Consider the following 12386-nt stretch of genomic DNA (forward strand, 5'->3'; position numbering starts at 1 on the left):
CTGGGACCCCTATAATTCGAATGTTGTTGCACATAATGTTTTCCTAGAGGTCTCTGAAACTGTCCTCAATTCTTTTCATTCTTTTTTCTTTATTCTGCTCTGCAGTAGTTACTTCCACTATTTTATCTTCCAGGTCACTTATCTGTTCTTCTGCCTCAGTTATTCTGCTATTGATTCCTTCTAGAGAATTTTAAATTTCATTTATTGTGTTGTTCATCATTGTTTGTTTGCTGTTTAGTTTTTCTAGGTCCTTGTTAAACATTTCTTGTATTTTCTCCATTCTGTTACTAAGATTTTGGATCATCTTGACTATTATTACTCTGAATTCTTTTTCAGGTAGACTGCCCATTTCCTATTCATTTGTTAGATCTGGTGGGTTTTTGCCTTGCTCCTTCATCTCTGTGTGTTTCTCTGTCTTCTCATTTTGCTTAAGTTACAATGTTTGGGGTCTTCTTTTTGCAGGCTGCAGGTTCGTAGTTCCTGTTGTTTTTGGTGTCTGTCCCCAGCAGCTAAGGTTGTTTCAGTGGGTTTTGTAGGTTTCCTGGTGGAGGGGACTAGTGCCTGTGTTCTGGTGGATGAGGCTGGATCTTGTCTTTCTTGTGGGCAGGTCCACGTCTGGTGGTGTGTTTTGGGGTGTTGTGGCCTTATGATGATTTTAGGCAGCCTCTCTGCTAATGGATGGGGTTGTGTTCCTGTCTTGCTAGTTGTTTGGCATAGGGTGTCCAGCACTGTAGCTTGCTGGTCATTGAGTGGAGCTGGGTCTTGGCATTGAGATGGAGATCTCTGGGAGATTTTCGCCGTTTGATATTACGTGGAGCTGGGAGAGCTCTTGTGGATCAGTGTCCTGAACTTGGCTCTCCCACCTCAGAGGCACAGCCCTGATGCCTGGCTGAAGCACCAAAGCCTGTCATCCACATGGGTCAGAATAAAAGGGAGAAAAAAAAGAAAGAAAGAAGAGAGCAACCAAACCAAATCCACCAATGATAACAAGTGCTAAAAACTATACTAAAAAAAAAACAAAAAAACGGACAGACAGAACCCTAGGACAAATGGTAAAAGCAAAGCTATACAGACAAAACCACACACAGAAGCAGACACATACACATTCACAAAAAGAGAAAAAGGGAAAAAATATATATATCGGTGCTCCCAAAGTCCACCTCCTCAATTTGGGATGATTCGTTGTCTATTCATGTATTCCACAGATGCAGGGCACATCAAGTTGATTGTGGAGATTTAATCCGCTGCTCCTGAGGCTGCTGGGAGGGATTTCCCTTTCTCTTCTTTTTTCGCACAGCTCCTGGGGTTCAGCTTTAGATTTGTACCCACCTCTGTGTGTAGGTTGCCTGAGGGCGTCTGTTTTTCGCTCAGACAGGACGGGGTTAAAGGAGCAGCTGATTCGGGGGCTCTGGCTCACTCAGGCCGGGGTGAGGGAGGGGTATGGAATGCGGGGCGAGCCTGTGGCGGCAGAGGCCAGCATGACGTTACAACAATCTGAGGTGCTGTGTGTTCTCCCGGGGAAGTTGTCCCTGATCTCAGGAACTTGGCAGTGGCAGGCTGCACAGGCTCCCGGGAGGGGAGGTGTGGATAGTGACCTGTGCTCGCACACAGGCTTCTTGGTGGCTGCAGCAGCAGCCTTAGTGTCTCATGCCCGTCTCTGGGGTCTGCGCTGATAGCCGTGGCTCGCGCCTGTCTCTGGAGCTCCTTTAAGCGGGGCTCTTAATCCCCACTCCTTGTGCACCAGGAAACAAAGAGGCAAGAAAATGTCTTTTGCCTCTTCGGCAGCTCCAGACTTTTCCCCGGACTCCCTCCCGGCTAGCTGTGGCACACTAGCCCCCTTCAGGCTGTGTTCACACCGCCAACCCCAGTCCTCTCCCTGGGATCCAACCTCCAAAGCCCGAGCCTCAGCTCCCAGTCCCCACCCACCCCGGCGGATGAGCAGGCAAGCCTCTTCAGCTGGTGAGTGCTGGTTGGCCCCGTTCCTCTATGAGGAAATCTCTCCACTTTGCCCTGCGCACCCCTGTTGCTGCGCTCTCCTCCATGGCTCCGAAGCCTCCCCCCTCTGCCACCCGCAGTCTCCACCCGAGAAGGGGCTTCCTAGTATGTGGAAACCTTTCCTCCTTCACAGCTCCCTCCCACTGGTGCAGGTCCCGTCCCTATTCTTTTGTCTCTGTTTATTCTTTTTTCTTTTGCCCTACCCAGGTACGTGGGGAGTTTCTTGCCTCTTGGGAGGTCTGAGGTCTTCTCCCAGCGTTCAGTAGGTGTTCTGTAGGAATTGTTCCACATGTAGACGTATTTCTTATGTACCTGTGGGGAGGAAGGTGATCTCCATGTCTTACTCTTCCACCATCTTGAAGCTCCCCCAGTCTAATGGGTTTTAAATGGTAAATCATTGTGGTCTTCATTTGCAGTCCCAATTTCTAATGATGCTGAACATCTCTTTATGTTTGATCATGTTTCTTCTTTGAAATGTTTGTATTGTGTACCCATTTTTTTTAAAATTTAATTTTTGGCTATGTTGCTGCCTGCGGGCTTTCTCTAGTTGTGGAGAGCAGGGGCTACTCTTCGTTGTAGTGCACGGGCTTCTCATTGTGGTGGTTTTTCTTATTTCAGAGCACGGACTCTAGGCACATGGGCTTCAGTACTTGCGGCACACAGGCTCTAGGGTGTGCGGGCTTCAGTAGTTGTGGTGCACAAGCTCAGTAGTTGTGGCTTGCGGGCTCTAGAGTGCAGGCTCAGTAGTTGTGGAGCACGGGGTTAGTTGCTCCACAGCATGTGGAAGCCGGACCAGGGATCAAATCCGTGTTCCCTGCATTGGCAGGCAGATTCTTAACCACTGTGCCACCAGGGAAGTCCCTGTACCCATTTTTAATGTATTATTGGTAGTCTTACTGATTTGCATGTGTTCTTTTAGCTCTTCTGAATTTTAATTCTTTTTCAGTTATATGTGTTGTAAGTATCTTCTCAAGTTTTTGTTTATCTTTTCACTTTCTTATAGTGTCTTTTAATAAACAGATTTGATTGTAAGATAGTTATATTTACCAGTCTTTTATGGTTAGCTCTTTTGTGTCTTAAGAAATCCTTCCATATTCCTATATTTTCTTCTAAAAGTTTTAAAGTTTTGATTTTCACATTCAAATACATTTAAGTATTTAATTCTAAATTGAATTTTATGTACAGTATGAGGTAGGAATCCAATTTCATTTTTTCCCTTATGGATACCAGTTGTCCTGGCTCTGTTTATTGAGAAATCTAATCCTTTTCTAATGATCTGCAGTGTCACTTCTGTCATGTCAGAATTCCATGTGTGCATGGGTCGGTTCTGGGTTTTATATTCTGTTTCATTGGTCACTTTGTCTATCTCTGTGCCATTACCAAGACTGTTGTAATTGCTACAACTTTACAGTATATTCAGCATGTAGCAAAATTTTGTTTTTTATTCAGTCTGTCCATCTTTTGTCTTTTTTTTTTTTGGCGGTACATGGGCCTCTCACTGTTGTGGCCTCTCCCGTTGCAGAGCACAGGCTCTGGACGTGCAGGCTCAGCGGCCATGGCTCACGGGCCCAGCCGCTCCGTGGCATGCGGGATCTTCCCGGACCGGGGCATGAACCCACGTCCCCTGCATCGGCAGGTGGACTCTCAACCACTGAGCCACCAGGGAAGCCCCCATCTTTTGTCTTTTAACTAGTGAATTTAGTCCGTTCATTTCATTGTGATTGATTACTTAGTTATATTTATTTCGATTTTTTTTCTACTTTCCTGACTTCTATGGGATTGATTGATTTTTCTTTATTCCTCCTTTTTCCCTTCTTTGGGTTGTAAATGATATATTATACTTTAGTTATTTGGGTGTTTACCTTTAATTTTTTAACATGCATATTCGACCTAAAAGAAATCAAATGTATTGATTCCCAAAGGGGTCCTGGAGCAACATTATCAGCATCACTTTGGAACTTGTTAGAAATGAAAATTCTCACTTTCTACTCCAGACCTGTTAGTTCAGAAATGTTAGGGACAAGGCTCAACAGGCTGTGTTTTAACAGGCCTTCCAGGTGATTATGATGCACATCAAAGTTTAAGAACCATGTCTCTAATATGACTTGCTTTATCTTCTGCTTGAATGTTAATTAATTTCTCCTATCTGCTGTGTTTCTATTGTCTGGTATTTTCATTTTACCTTGTTTTTATATCATCTCAAATTAGTAATAATTAATGTTATGGTTTCATAGTCAGTGCTTATTTGGATAAGCCCGCATATGTTTACCAATTTCTTATGAATCCCACTCCTTCCTTCTTTAGCTTCAGTTACTCTGTCTCTTTAATTTTATTTTTTTGAAGTACATCCTTTAATAATTTTTTTCAGTGAAGGATTGTTAGTAGTAAATTCTCTTCCAGTCTTTGAAAAGTCTTTGCTCTCAGTCTTGATAGTTTAGCTGAGCATAGGTTCTAGATTGAAAGGTTTTTTTTTTCTTTGAGTACTTTGAAAATATTCCATTTTTTCCTGACCTCCATGGTTGCTGTTGAGAAATCATTCTAATTATTCCTTTGGAGGTAATCTGCCTTTTTTCTCTGGTTCTTTTAATATTTTTCCCTTGTCTCCAGTATTCTGCATTTTTTTTAGAGTGTGTCTAGATGTAGGTTTAGTTTTAGTTCTATTCAGAAATTATGCCTATTGATTTGAGGGTTGATACCTTTTATTAATTTTGGAAAATTCTCATATATTATCTCTTCAAGTATTATCCTTGCCCCATTTCTTACTATTATCCTCTCCTTCATTTCTCATTAGACATAAATAAACCTTCTCATTCTCTTCCTTCCATATTGCTTAACTCCTCTTGAATATACTGGTAATACACTGGGTAACTTCCTCATAAATACCTTCCAGTGCACAGATTCTTTAGCTGCTGCTTATACTGCCTATTGAGTTGTCCTTTTAAAATTAACTTTTCATTTCAAGGTATTATTCAATTCTATAAGTTCTATTTTTTTTTTTTTTTTTTTTGCAGTACACGGGCCTCTCACTGTTGTGGCCTCTCCCGTTGCGGAGCACAGGCTCTGGACGCACAGGCTCAGCGGCCATGGCTCACAGGCGCAGCCGCTTGGTGGCATATGGGTTCTTCCCAGACCAGGACACGAACCCGTGTCCCCTGCATCGGCAGGCGGACTCTCAACCACTGCGCCACCAGGGAAGCCCTATAAGTTCTATTTTATTCATTTTCAGAAATTTTTCTTTTTCTCATAATGTATTTTTTCCTTAGTGTTTTGATTCCTTCTTGTATGTCTTTACTCATTTTAAGTATACATATTTCATATTCTTTCACATTGTCATTTTTTTAAAATTATTTTATTTTTGGGGGGGATTTTGGGTCTTTGTTGCTGCATGAGGGCTTTCTCTAGTTGCAGTGAGCAGGGGTTACTCTTTGTTGTGGTGTGCGGGCTTCTCATGCCAGTGGCTTCTCTTGTTGCAGAGCACAGGCTCTAGGCATGTGGGCTTCAGTAGTTGCAGCATGCTGGCCCTAGAGTGCAGCCTCAGTAGTTGTGGTGCACAGGCTTAGCTGCTCTGCAGCACGTGGGATCTTCCCGGACCAGGGGTAGAACCCATTTCCCTTGCATTCTTAACCACCAGGGAAGTCCCCACATTATCATTTTTTTATTTCGCATTTTTAGGAGTCTCTTTCTACTATTTTGTGTGCTGATTCTAGCCCTAGTGAGGTATTTCTTGGGTTTCATGTAGTGTTTAATTGTAAGCTCATCTTTAGTAGTGCTTTTTTTTTTTTTTTCCTATGAAGCACCCTTGTGACCTTTTTGTGTGGATGTCCTTCCACACAGAGATTTGTTTTGTATCTGCTGGGCACTCTGGGATAACACTGGCCTAAGTCTAGTTTTTATGTTAATTTTTCAATTTGGGAGTTCCTGAACTACACTGGTGGTATAACAGAGGACCTTAAACCCATGTAAGGCATTTGCCCAGTACTTTGAACTCACAAATTATTAATTTTCCACTCTTTTATTGACGGTTGCTGTTCAAGAGTCTCAGCCTTTATGTTGGGAGTCACTTCTTTCTGCCTCAGTTGGGTCCTATGCCTCATCTTCTGTCCTGGGTTATAATACTGAAACTCTGGGTTATGAAAATAATAACTAAATTCATCTGCGGTATCATATCACACATTGACCGTTCTGGTTTTTAGTTCCATCTTTGTTTCCACCATGTAGGGATTTGCCTTTCTTTCTTGTAAACTCAGCTATAATGTAAAATAAATTTTGTTATAAACCTGTCTAGCATTTCTAGGTATTTGTAGCAGGAGAATTATCAGTCACCTTAGATTTTATCTGTTGTTGTTTTCTAAAAAGGAAAATATCCTCTTCAGTGCTAAGAGAAGTACACAGACAGCGTCTCTTCTCTTTTAAGGCTTCCTCTGGAAAGAGCATAGTGAACAGACCAGCCTCAGCAGTGGCATTCAGACCACAAGGCTCAGGAGGACAGGAAGACCCACTTTTCAGTATGAGGATTCTTTTAGTTAATGATGATAGCAAAGGTGGCCCCAGAATCACCTAGCTATAACTCTGGCAATACAAATTTTGGAAAGTACATAGTCTTTTAAGATAAGTGCAAATTGGAACTGAGCCAGTTATGTTATTTTCAAAAATAAATACTAATAAGATTTTTGTTGGATTAAGTTCGACTTCTACAATGACTTTTGGAGGGACACATCTTTTGTCGTCTTTCACTGTGAGTGAATAAGTTAACATTACAATGTTCCTTGGGTCCAGAAAGGCTCATAGGTATGTATGTCTGTACCAAGTGGAAACTTTTTTTTTTTTTTTTTTTTTGCGGTACGCGGGCCTCTCACTGTTGTGGCCTCTCCCGTTGCAGAGCACAGGCTCCGGACGCGCAGGCTCAGCGGCCATGGCTCACGGGCCCAGCTGCTCCGCGGCACGTGGGATCTTCCCGGACCGGGGCACGAACCCGTGTCCCCTGCATCGGCAGGTGGACTCTCAACCACTGTGCCACCAGGGAAGCCCGGAAACTTTTTTTTTTTAAACCTCTTCAAATATTGAAATCTCTCCTAGATTTTTAGATCCAACAGTTTAAATTGTTGAAATTTAATGTTTTGAAATAAGAGCATAAGCAAGACATTACTAAAGAATCCTTGCCTCCTGGACTTCCCTGGTGGTCCAGTGGTTAAGACTTGGCGCTTCCACTGCAGGCGGCTTGGGTTCGATCGCTGGTTGGGGTATGAAGATCCCATATGCTGTGCCACGGCCAAAAAAAATTCCTTGCCTGGTAGACTATTCATACATAACATTTGTCTTTTTTTTAAAAAAAATTCCATAATTCCTTTTAGTCTTTCCAGCTATAGGTATATATGCCTTTAGAAGGCTTTTTACTTCTTGAGTTCTTTACCAACTGATGCTATGTGTGCGGTAAACTTACCAAACATTTGTTGAGCACTAAGGAATAGGAAACCCAGTCCTTACTGGCAAGTTTATTTGAAGAGACAAAAATCAAACTTGATTTTTATCAGTAAAAATCTACTGTACAGAATAGGATGACTTAAGTTGTTTTTGATGAAAAAATTGAACTGAGTTTTAAACAGCAAGAAATGTTTGTGTAAAAGTTGATAAATTTCATCATCTTGAATCCTGAAAAATCCATAATCCGTGGTTAAAAGTATTGTCTCTAGAGACTACCTGAATCTGAATCTGACTGTTGACCTTTAGCAAATTACTTAAATACCCTGAGCTTCAGTTTCCTTATATATGAAATGGAAACCTTTTATTTACTTATTTATTTATTTATTTATTTATTTTTGCGGTACGCGGGCCTCTCACCGCTGTGGCCTCTGCCGTTGCGGAGCACAGGCTCCGGACACACAGGCTTAGCGGCCATGGCTCACGGGCCCAGCCGCTCCGCGGCATGTGGGATCTTCCTGGACCGGGGAACGAACCCGCATCCCCTGCATCGGCAGGCGGACTCTCAACCACTGCGCCACCAGGGAAGCCCCCCCCCCTTTTTTTTTTAAGTCCATTATAGCATTCAGTATAGAGTCAGAATTAAAAGGGAAATTTACAGGCCATTTAGTCCAGCTTTCTTTGTCATGTTACATTCTTTATTTTTTATTTATTCATTTGGTTGCGCTGGGTCTTGGTTGCAGCAGGCAGGCTCCTTAGTTGTGGCATGCAGACCCTTAGTTACGGCATGCATGTGGGATCTAGTTCCCTGACCAGGGATCGAACCCAGGGTCCCTGCTTTGGGAGTGCAGAGTTTTAACCACTGTGTCACCAGGGAAGCCCCAGTGTTACATTCTTTAATGTATATTGTTAAATTCTCTATTTCTTAAGAGCACTAAGGAACTTGACCAAGAAAACGTAGGTTTCTGTTGTTTCTATTTAAACATGCTTTAAGACTAAATTTCTCAATGGCGGGGGCTCTGCAGAGGAGATACTAATATTAATTCATTACTTAATATGTGTTAGCCATAATCTAATTGAATTCGGGCATCTACCTGTAAAGGGCAAGTATTCATCAGAGAGATTAAGAAGACTGTCCAAGATTACCCAGCTAAATGGTTGAGATAAATTAGATCTCAGAACTAAGGCCTTTATATTCCCACTCTGCTGTGCTGCTACCATGGTCCCCCCCCACCCTTTTTTAACCTTTAAAAAACTAATACCAATATTTATATAGAAAGTTTTCCTAACTGTTAATTAACTCATACTTCCTGGTTTAGAGCCACAATAGTCACCTTATTTTTATATATTTTATACCTTCTTAGCAAAGTGTGTATGTGCATAATATATATTGTCATATGTATTAGGATTTTGTTCAATTAAGATTTGAGTGCTTACATGTTTTCTACTGTTCTAGATACTGTATACTAAGTATACAGGGATGAAGAAACAGAAAATTAAGAAATAAATCCATAAACAGTGAAAATTAACTATGGTGATGGGAATAACTGAGGGGCTACTTTAGGCCTTTTCTAAGGCAGAATCTTTCTGAGAATGTGACATTTAAGCTAGGACCTGATTGATGAGAGGAAGCAAGATATGCACAAAGCTGAGATGCAAGCATTCCAGATGGAGAGAGTAGCTGATGCAGAGGCCCTAAGACCAGTACAAACATGAGGTGTCCAAGGAATAGAAAGAAGGCAAGCGTGGCTGGAGAATAGTGAGCAGGGGAATAAGGTCAGAGGAAGATGGTTCCCGGAGTATGCCATGCCTTGCAGCCTGGTTAACAATTTGATTTTATTCTAAGTGTGATAGGAAGTCACTGGATGGTTTGAAGCAGGGAGGTAACGTAATCTGATTCATAGTTTGAAGAAATCACACTTGTTGCCGTGTGGAGAATGCATTATAGGGGCACCCAGGAGAGAGTGGTGGACTGGTGTAGGATGGTAGCAGTGGAAATGGAGAAAAGTAGATGGACTCCATTTTTGTTTTGCAGATAGAGTTGACAGGCCTTGCTTCTGAATTGAATGTAGGGGAGGAGAAGCAAAAGAAGGAAGAATTGATCCTACATGTGTTTTCTTGACCAGTAGGATGTTGGGAAAGCAAATTCCCATTCCCTAAAATGGGCAAGGTTGGGGAGGGGAAAATCTAGAGTTCTGTTTTGGACACTTTAAGTTTAAGGTGCCTGTAGACTTCTAAGTAGAGATGTCAAGCAGGCAGTTGGATGTATAATCTGGAGTCTAGAGTTCAGGGGAAATGTATAAATTTAGGAATTATCATCATATCTGTAGTATTTAAAGCCATGGAATGAGATTACATAGGGAATAACTGTGGATAGAGATGGGAAGGGTCCCAAAACTCACGATGTTTACGACTGCAGTGAAAAAGTAGCTGATGAAGTAGAAGAAAAATTTTAAAGGCGTGGTAGCTTGAAAACCAAGTACAGAAAGTATTTCAGGAGTCTAATGCTATTGAGAGGTCAAATGAGATGAAGGACTAAGAAGTGACCCTTGAAATTGATAAAATGGAGGGTGTTCATCACTTTGGGGAGCAATCTCAGTGGCATGGTTGGAACTGAAGCCTTAGAGTTGGATGAGGAGAGAATGGGTGGTAAGAAATGGAGACAGTGAGTATAGATAATTCTTTAAAAAATTCTGCTGTGAAGAGGAGCAGAAAAATGGAGTGCTAACTAGAGGGGACAAGAGGGGCCAAGTTAGGTATTATGTAGGTTGGTTTTGTCTTAAATTTTATGTGCACATATTCTGCTACAAGGTAGCTCTTCCTCTTAGTACACTGACCTGCAGACCTGGGGTTTCATGTGTTAACTAAATAGAAAACTATACCTAGGAGCCCTCCTGCTATCCCTACAGACCCTGAGAGCCATTGACAGCAGGAACAAGAGGAATTCCCTCAATAAGGCACCTGTTCATTCAAAAACCCCTGTTCTGTCTTCTCTTGGCGGACTCTGGGAAGACAGAAATATCATACCCTGTCCCTCCTGCAAAGTGGTAACTGTTCAATAGGGGAGACCATGGTAGGTGCTGCATAGTCTATACTTGACCTGGGCCATGAATAATGAAGGAAGGGCCTTTCAGTAGAGAAAAGTGCCTCAATCATAGAGGCATCACACTGAGCGGAGTGAGGGCATGTGAGGGAGCTTGATGGGGCCAGCCAGGAGCTTGTGGGGGTGGGGAGGTACAGTGGTGCTTTCCAGCAATTTAGGCTTGCCTAAGGAACAAAGTCAGGCTGTTTACTGAGTTCTGTTATCTGGTTATCAGATGCGTTCTTCTAAATGAGAAGAAAAGAAGTGGTACCGATTTCTCCAAAATTGAGTGTTTGTGGGCTTATGCTTGCAAATCTTCTTAAGGTTTATACTGTGAGCCTTAAATTTGCCTTCTCACCTAGAAGAAAGTAAGGTCCAAAATTTCCCATATTGTTTCACCTCTTAGAAGAAGCATGTAGTCATTGTAATTGTTGCATTCATCTGTCTATTCAAGGTAACACAGGAAATTAGCAGTGCATTTTCAAGAAAAGCTGATTACCATCTGTTATTAGTAATCATCTAAAACAATCACTGATTGTAAGCATTGCTAATGGTCAGAGACACACTAGATAAGAAGGGGGAAAACATCCATTATTTAGAATTTATTATCCCTTATCCACCCCCTTAAAAGAAGACATCAATTAAAATTAAGTGATTTTGGAATATATCAAAGTACACTGTTCTGCCCTATCCCCAAAGTGTTCCACTGTCATTTTCCCCCAAATGTGGAATGTTGCACATTAAGTCATATTTCTTCTGAGACTCAGTGGAAACATGTAAGTTTTGCGTCCAAGGCAGCCAACTCTCTTTGAGTCTTTTCAGAGCCTGGCTTCTTACACTCAAGCAGAGCTTGGGGGTGAGGCCTTTAACCAGGACTCACCTCATGGCCACCATTCTAATTCTTGTCTTGGATACAGTACAGTTTCACATCAGCAGCCCCTGTAGCATCAAATAAGTAGATTACAAAACCAAATGATAGCTGGTGGCATTTCACACTCGCAGGTTTTCTTAACCAAATATTTATCAAGCACTGTGTTAATAGTGGGTGACCCATTGCCTGAATTTTAAAAGCTGATATTTGGGAGTTTGGCTAAAGGAAATACAGCAATTCAACAGTTTTAAGTGTTTCAGGAAATTCGTTTAATAGTCTTAAAGGTTTTATCCAGAAAAAGAGGACATTTTTCTTTTAAATGTGCAACTTAAGTTTGGCAAGTTAGGGATTTTAAATTGTGCTAAGTAATAAAAACCACTATTAGTTTGGAACGTGATACTCAGTAGAATGTGATACTCATCATATCACTTCCTTTATACTAGAGGGCTTCCGCTGACCTAAATGTAGGGAGATAGGAAATTCTCACGGTGGTAACTACAGTAGGGAAGAGTATTCAATCAAAATTGATCTTAGCCAATTTTTTGGCAACCTGTATATCTCATAGTTTGGTACAATTTTATATACAAAGATGAGGATAATACTGTTGGCAAATGTCTTTTGTAAGTATAATCTTCTCTACTGCTTTTGTCCAGCTTGGATAATCTTCATGAACTTATTTGTTTTTATCCTACTTATGAATTTTTTTTATTAGGAGGCACACATATATTTGGCCCTTCTAATTATTATTTTATTTACTGAAATAGCTTGAGACATGAGGAAATCCAGTTCAAATTTTGCAAAATGGTAACTAACCTTCCTCAGTAGTTTGAGTCCTGGAGATGGCTAAAATACGAAAGATGTAAGAGCTGGAAGGGTCTTTTCCTGGCAGGTGAGATTTTGGTCTACCTAATGACTAATGACCTAATGACATTTGGTCTAATGACTCTTTTTTCAGGCATTCAGTTCTCTGGTAATGACTAAGTCTTGAGATGATTTTAAAAATGACCTCAGAGCAGGGCA

General features: G+C 41.5%; 1 protein-coding gene across 7 annotated transcripts in view; it reads left to right on the forward strand.

Moving 5' to 3' along the window:
• RAD50 (RAD50 double strand break repair protein) overlaps window positions 1-12386 on the forward strand; it is a 234168-nt gene that overhangs the window by 208625 nt on the left and 13157 nt on the right. Inside the window, exon 22 of one of the 7 annotated variants that reach the window (XM_060296203.1) lies at window positions 5007-5214. The exons of the other annotated variants lie outside the window; for them this stretch is intronic. Coding sequence (XP_060152186.1) covers window positions 5007-5199 — 193 coding nt within the window. The 3' untranslated portion in view covers window positions 5200-5214. Of the gene's footprint in view, window positions 1-5006; window positions 5215-12386 lie in introns of those variants that run through there. 7 annotated transcript variants of the gene reach the window in all.

Source organism: Globicephala melas, chromosome 3 (genome assembly GCF_963455315.2).
Source record: "Globicephala melas chromosome 3, mGloMel1.2, whole genome shotgun sequence".
Taxonomy (NCBI): Eukaryota; Metazoa; Chordata; class Mammalia; order Artiodactyla; family Delphinidae; genus Globicephala; species Globicephala melas.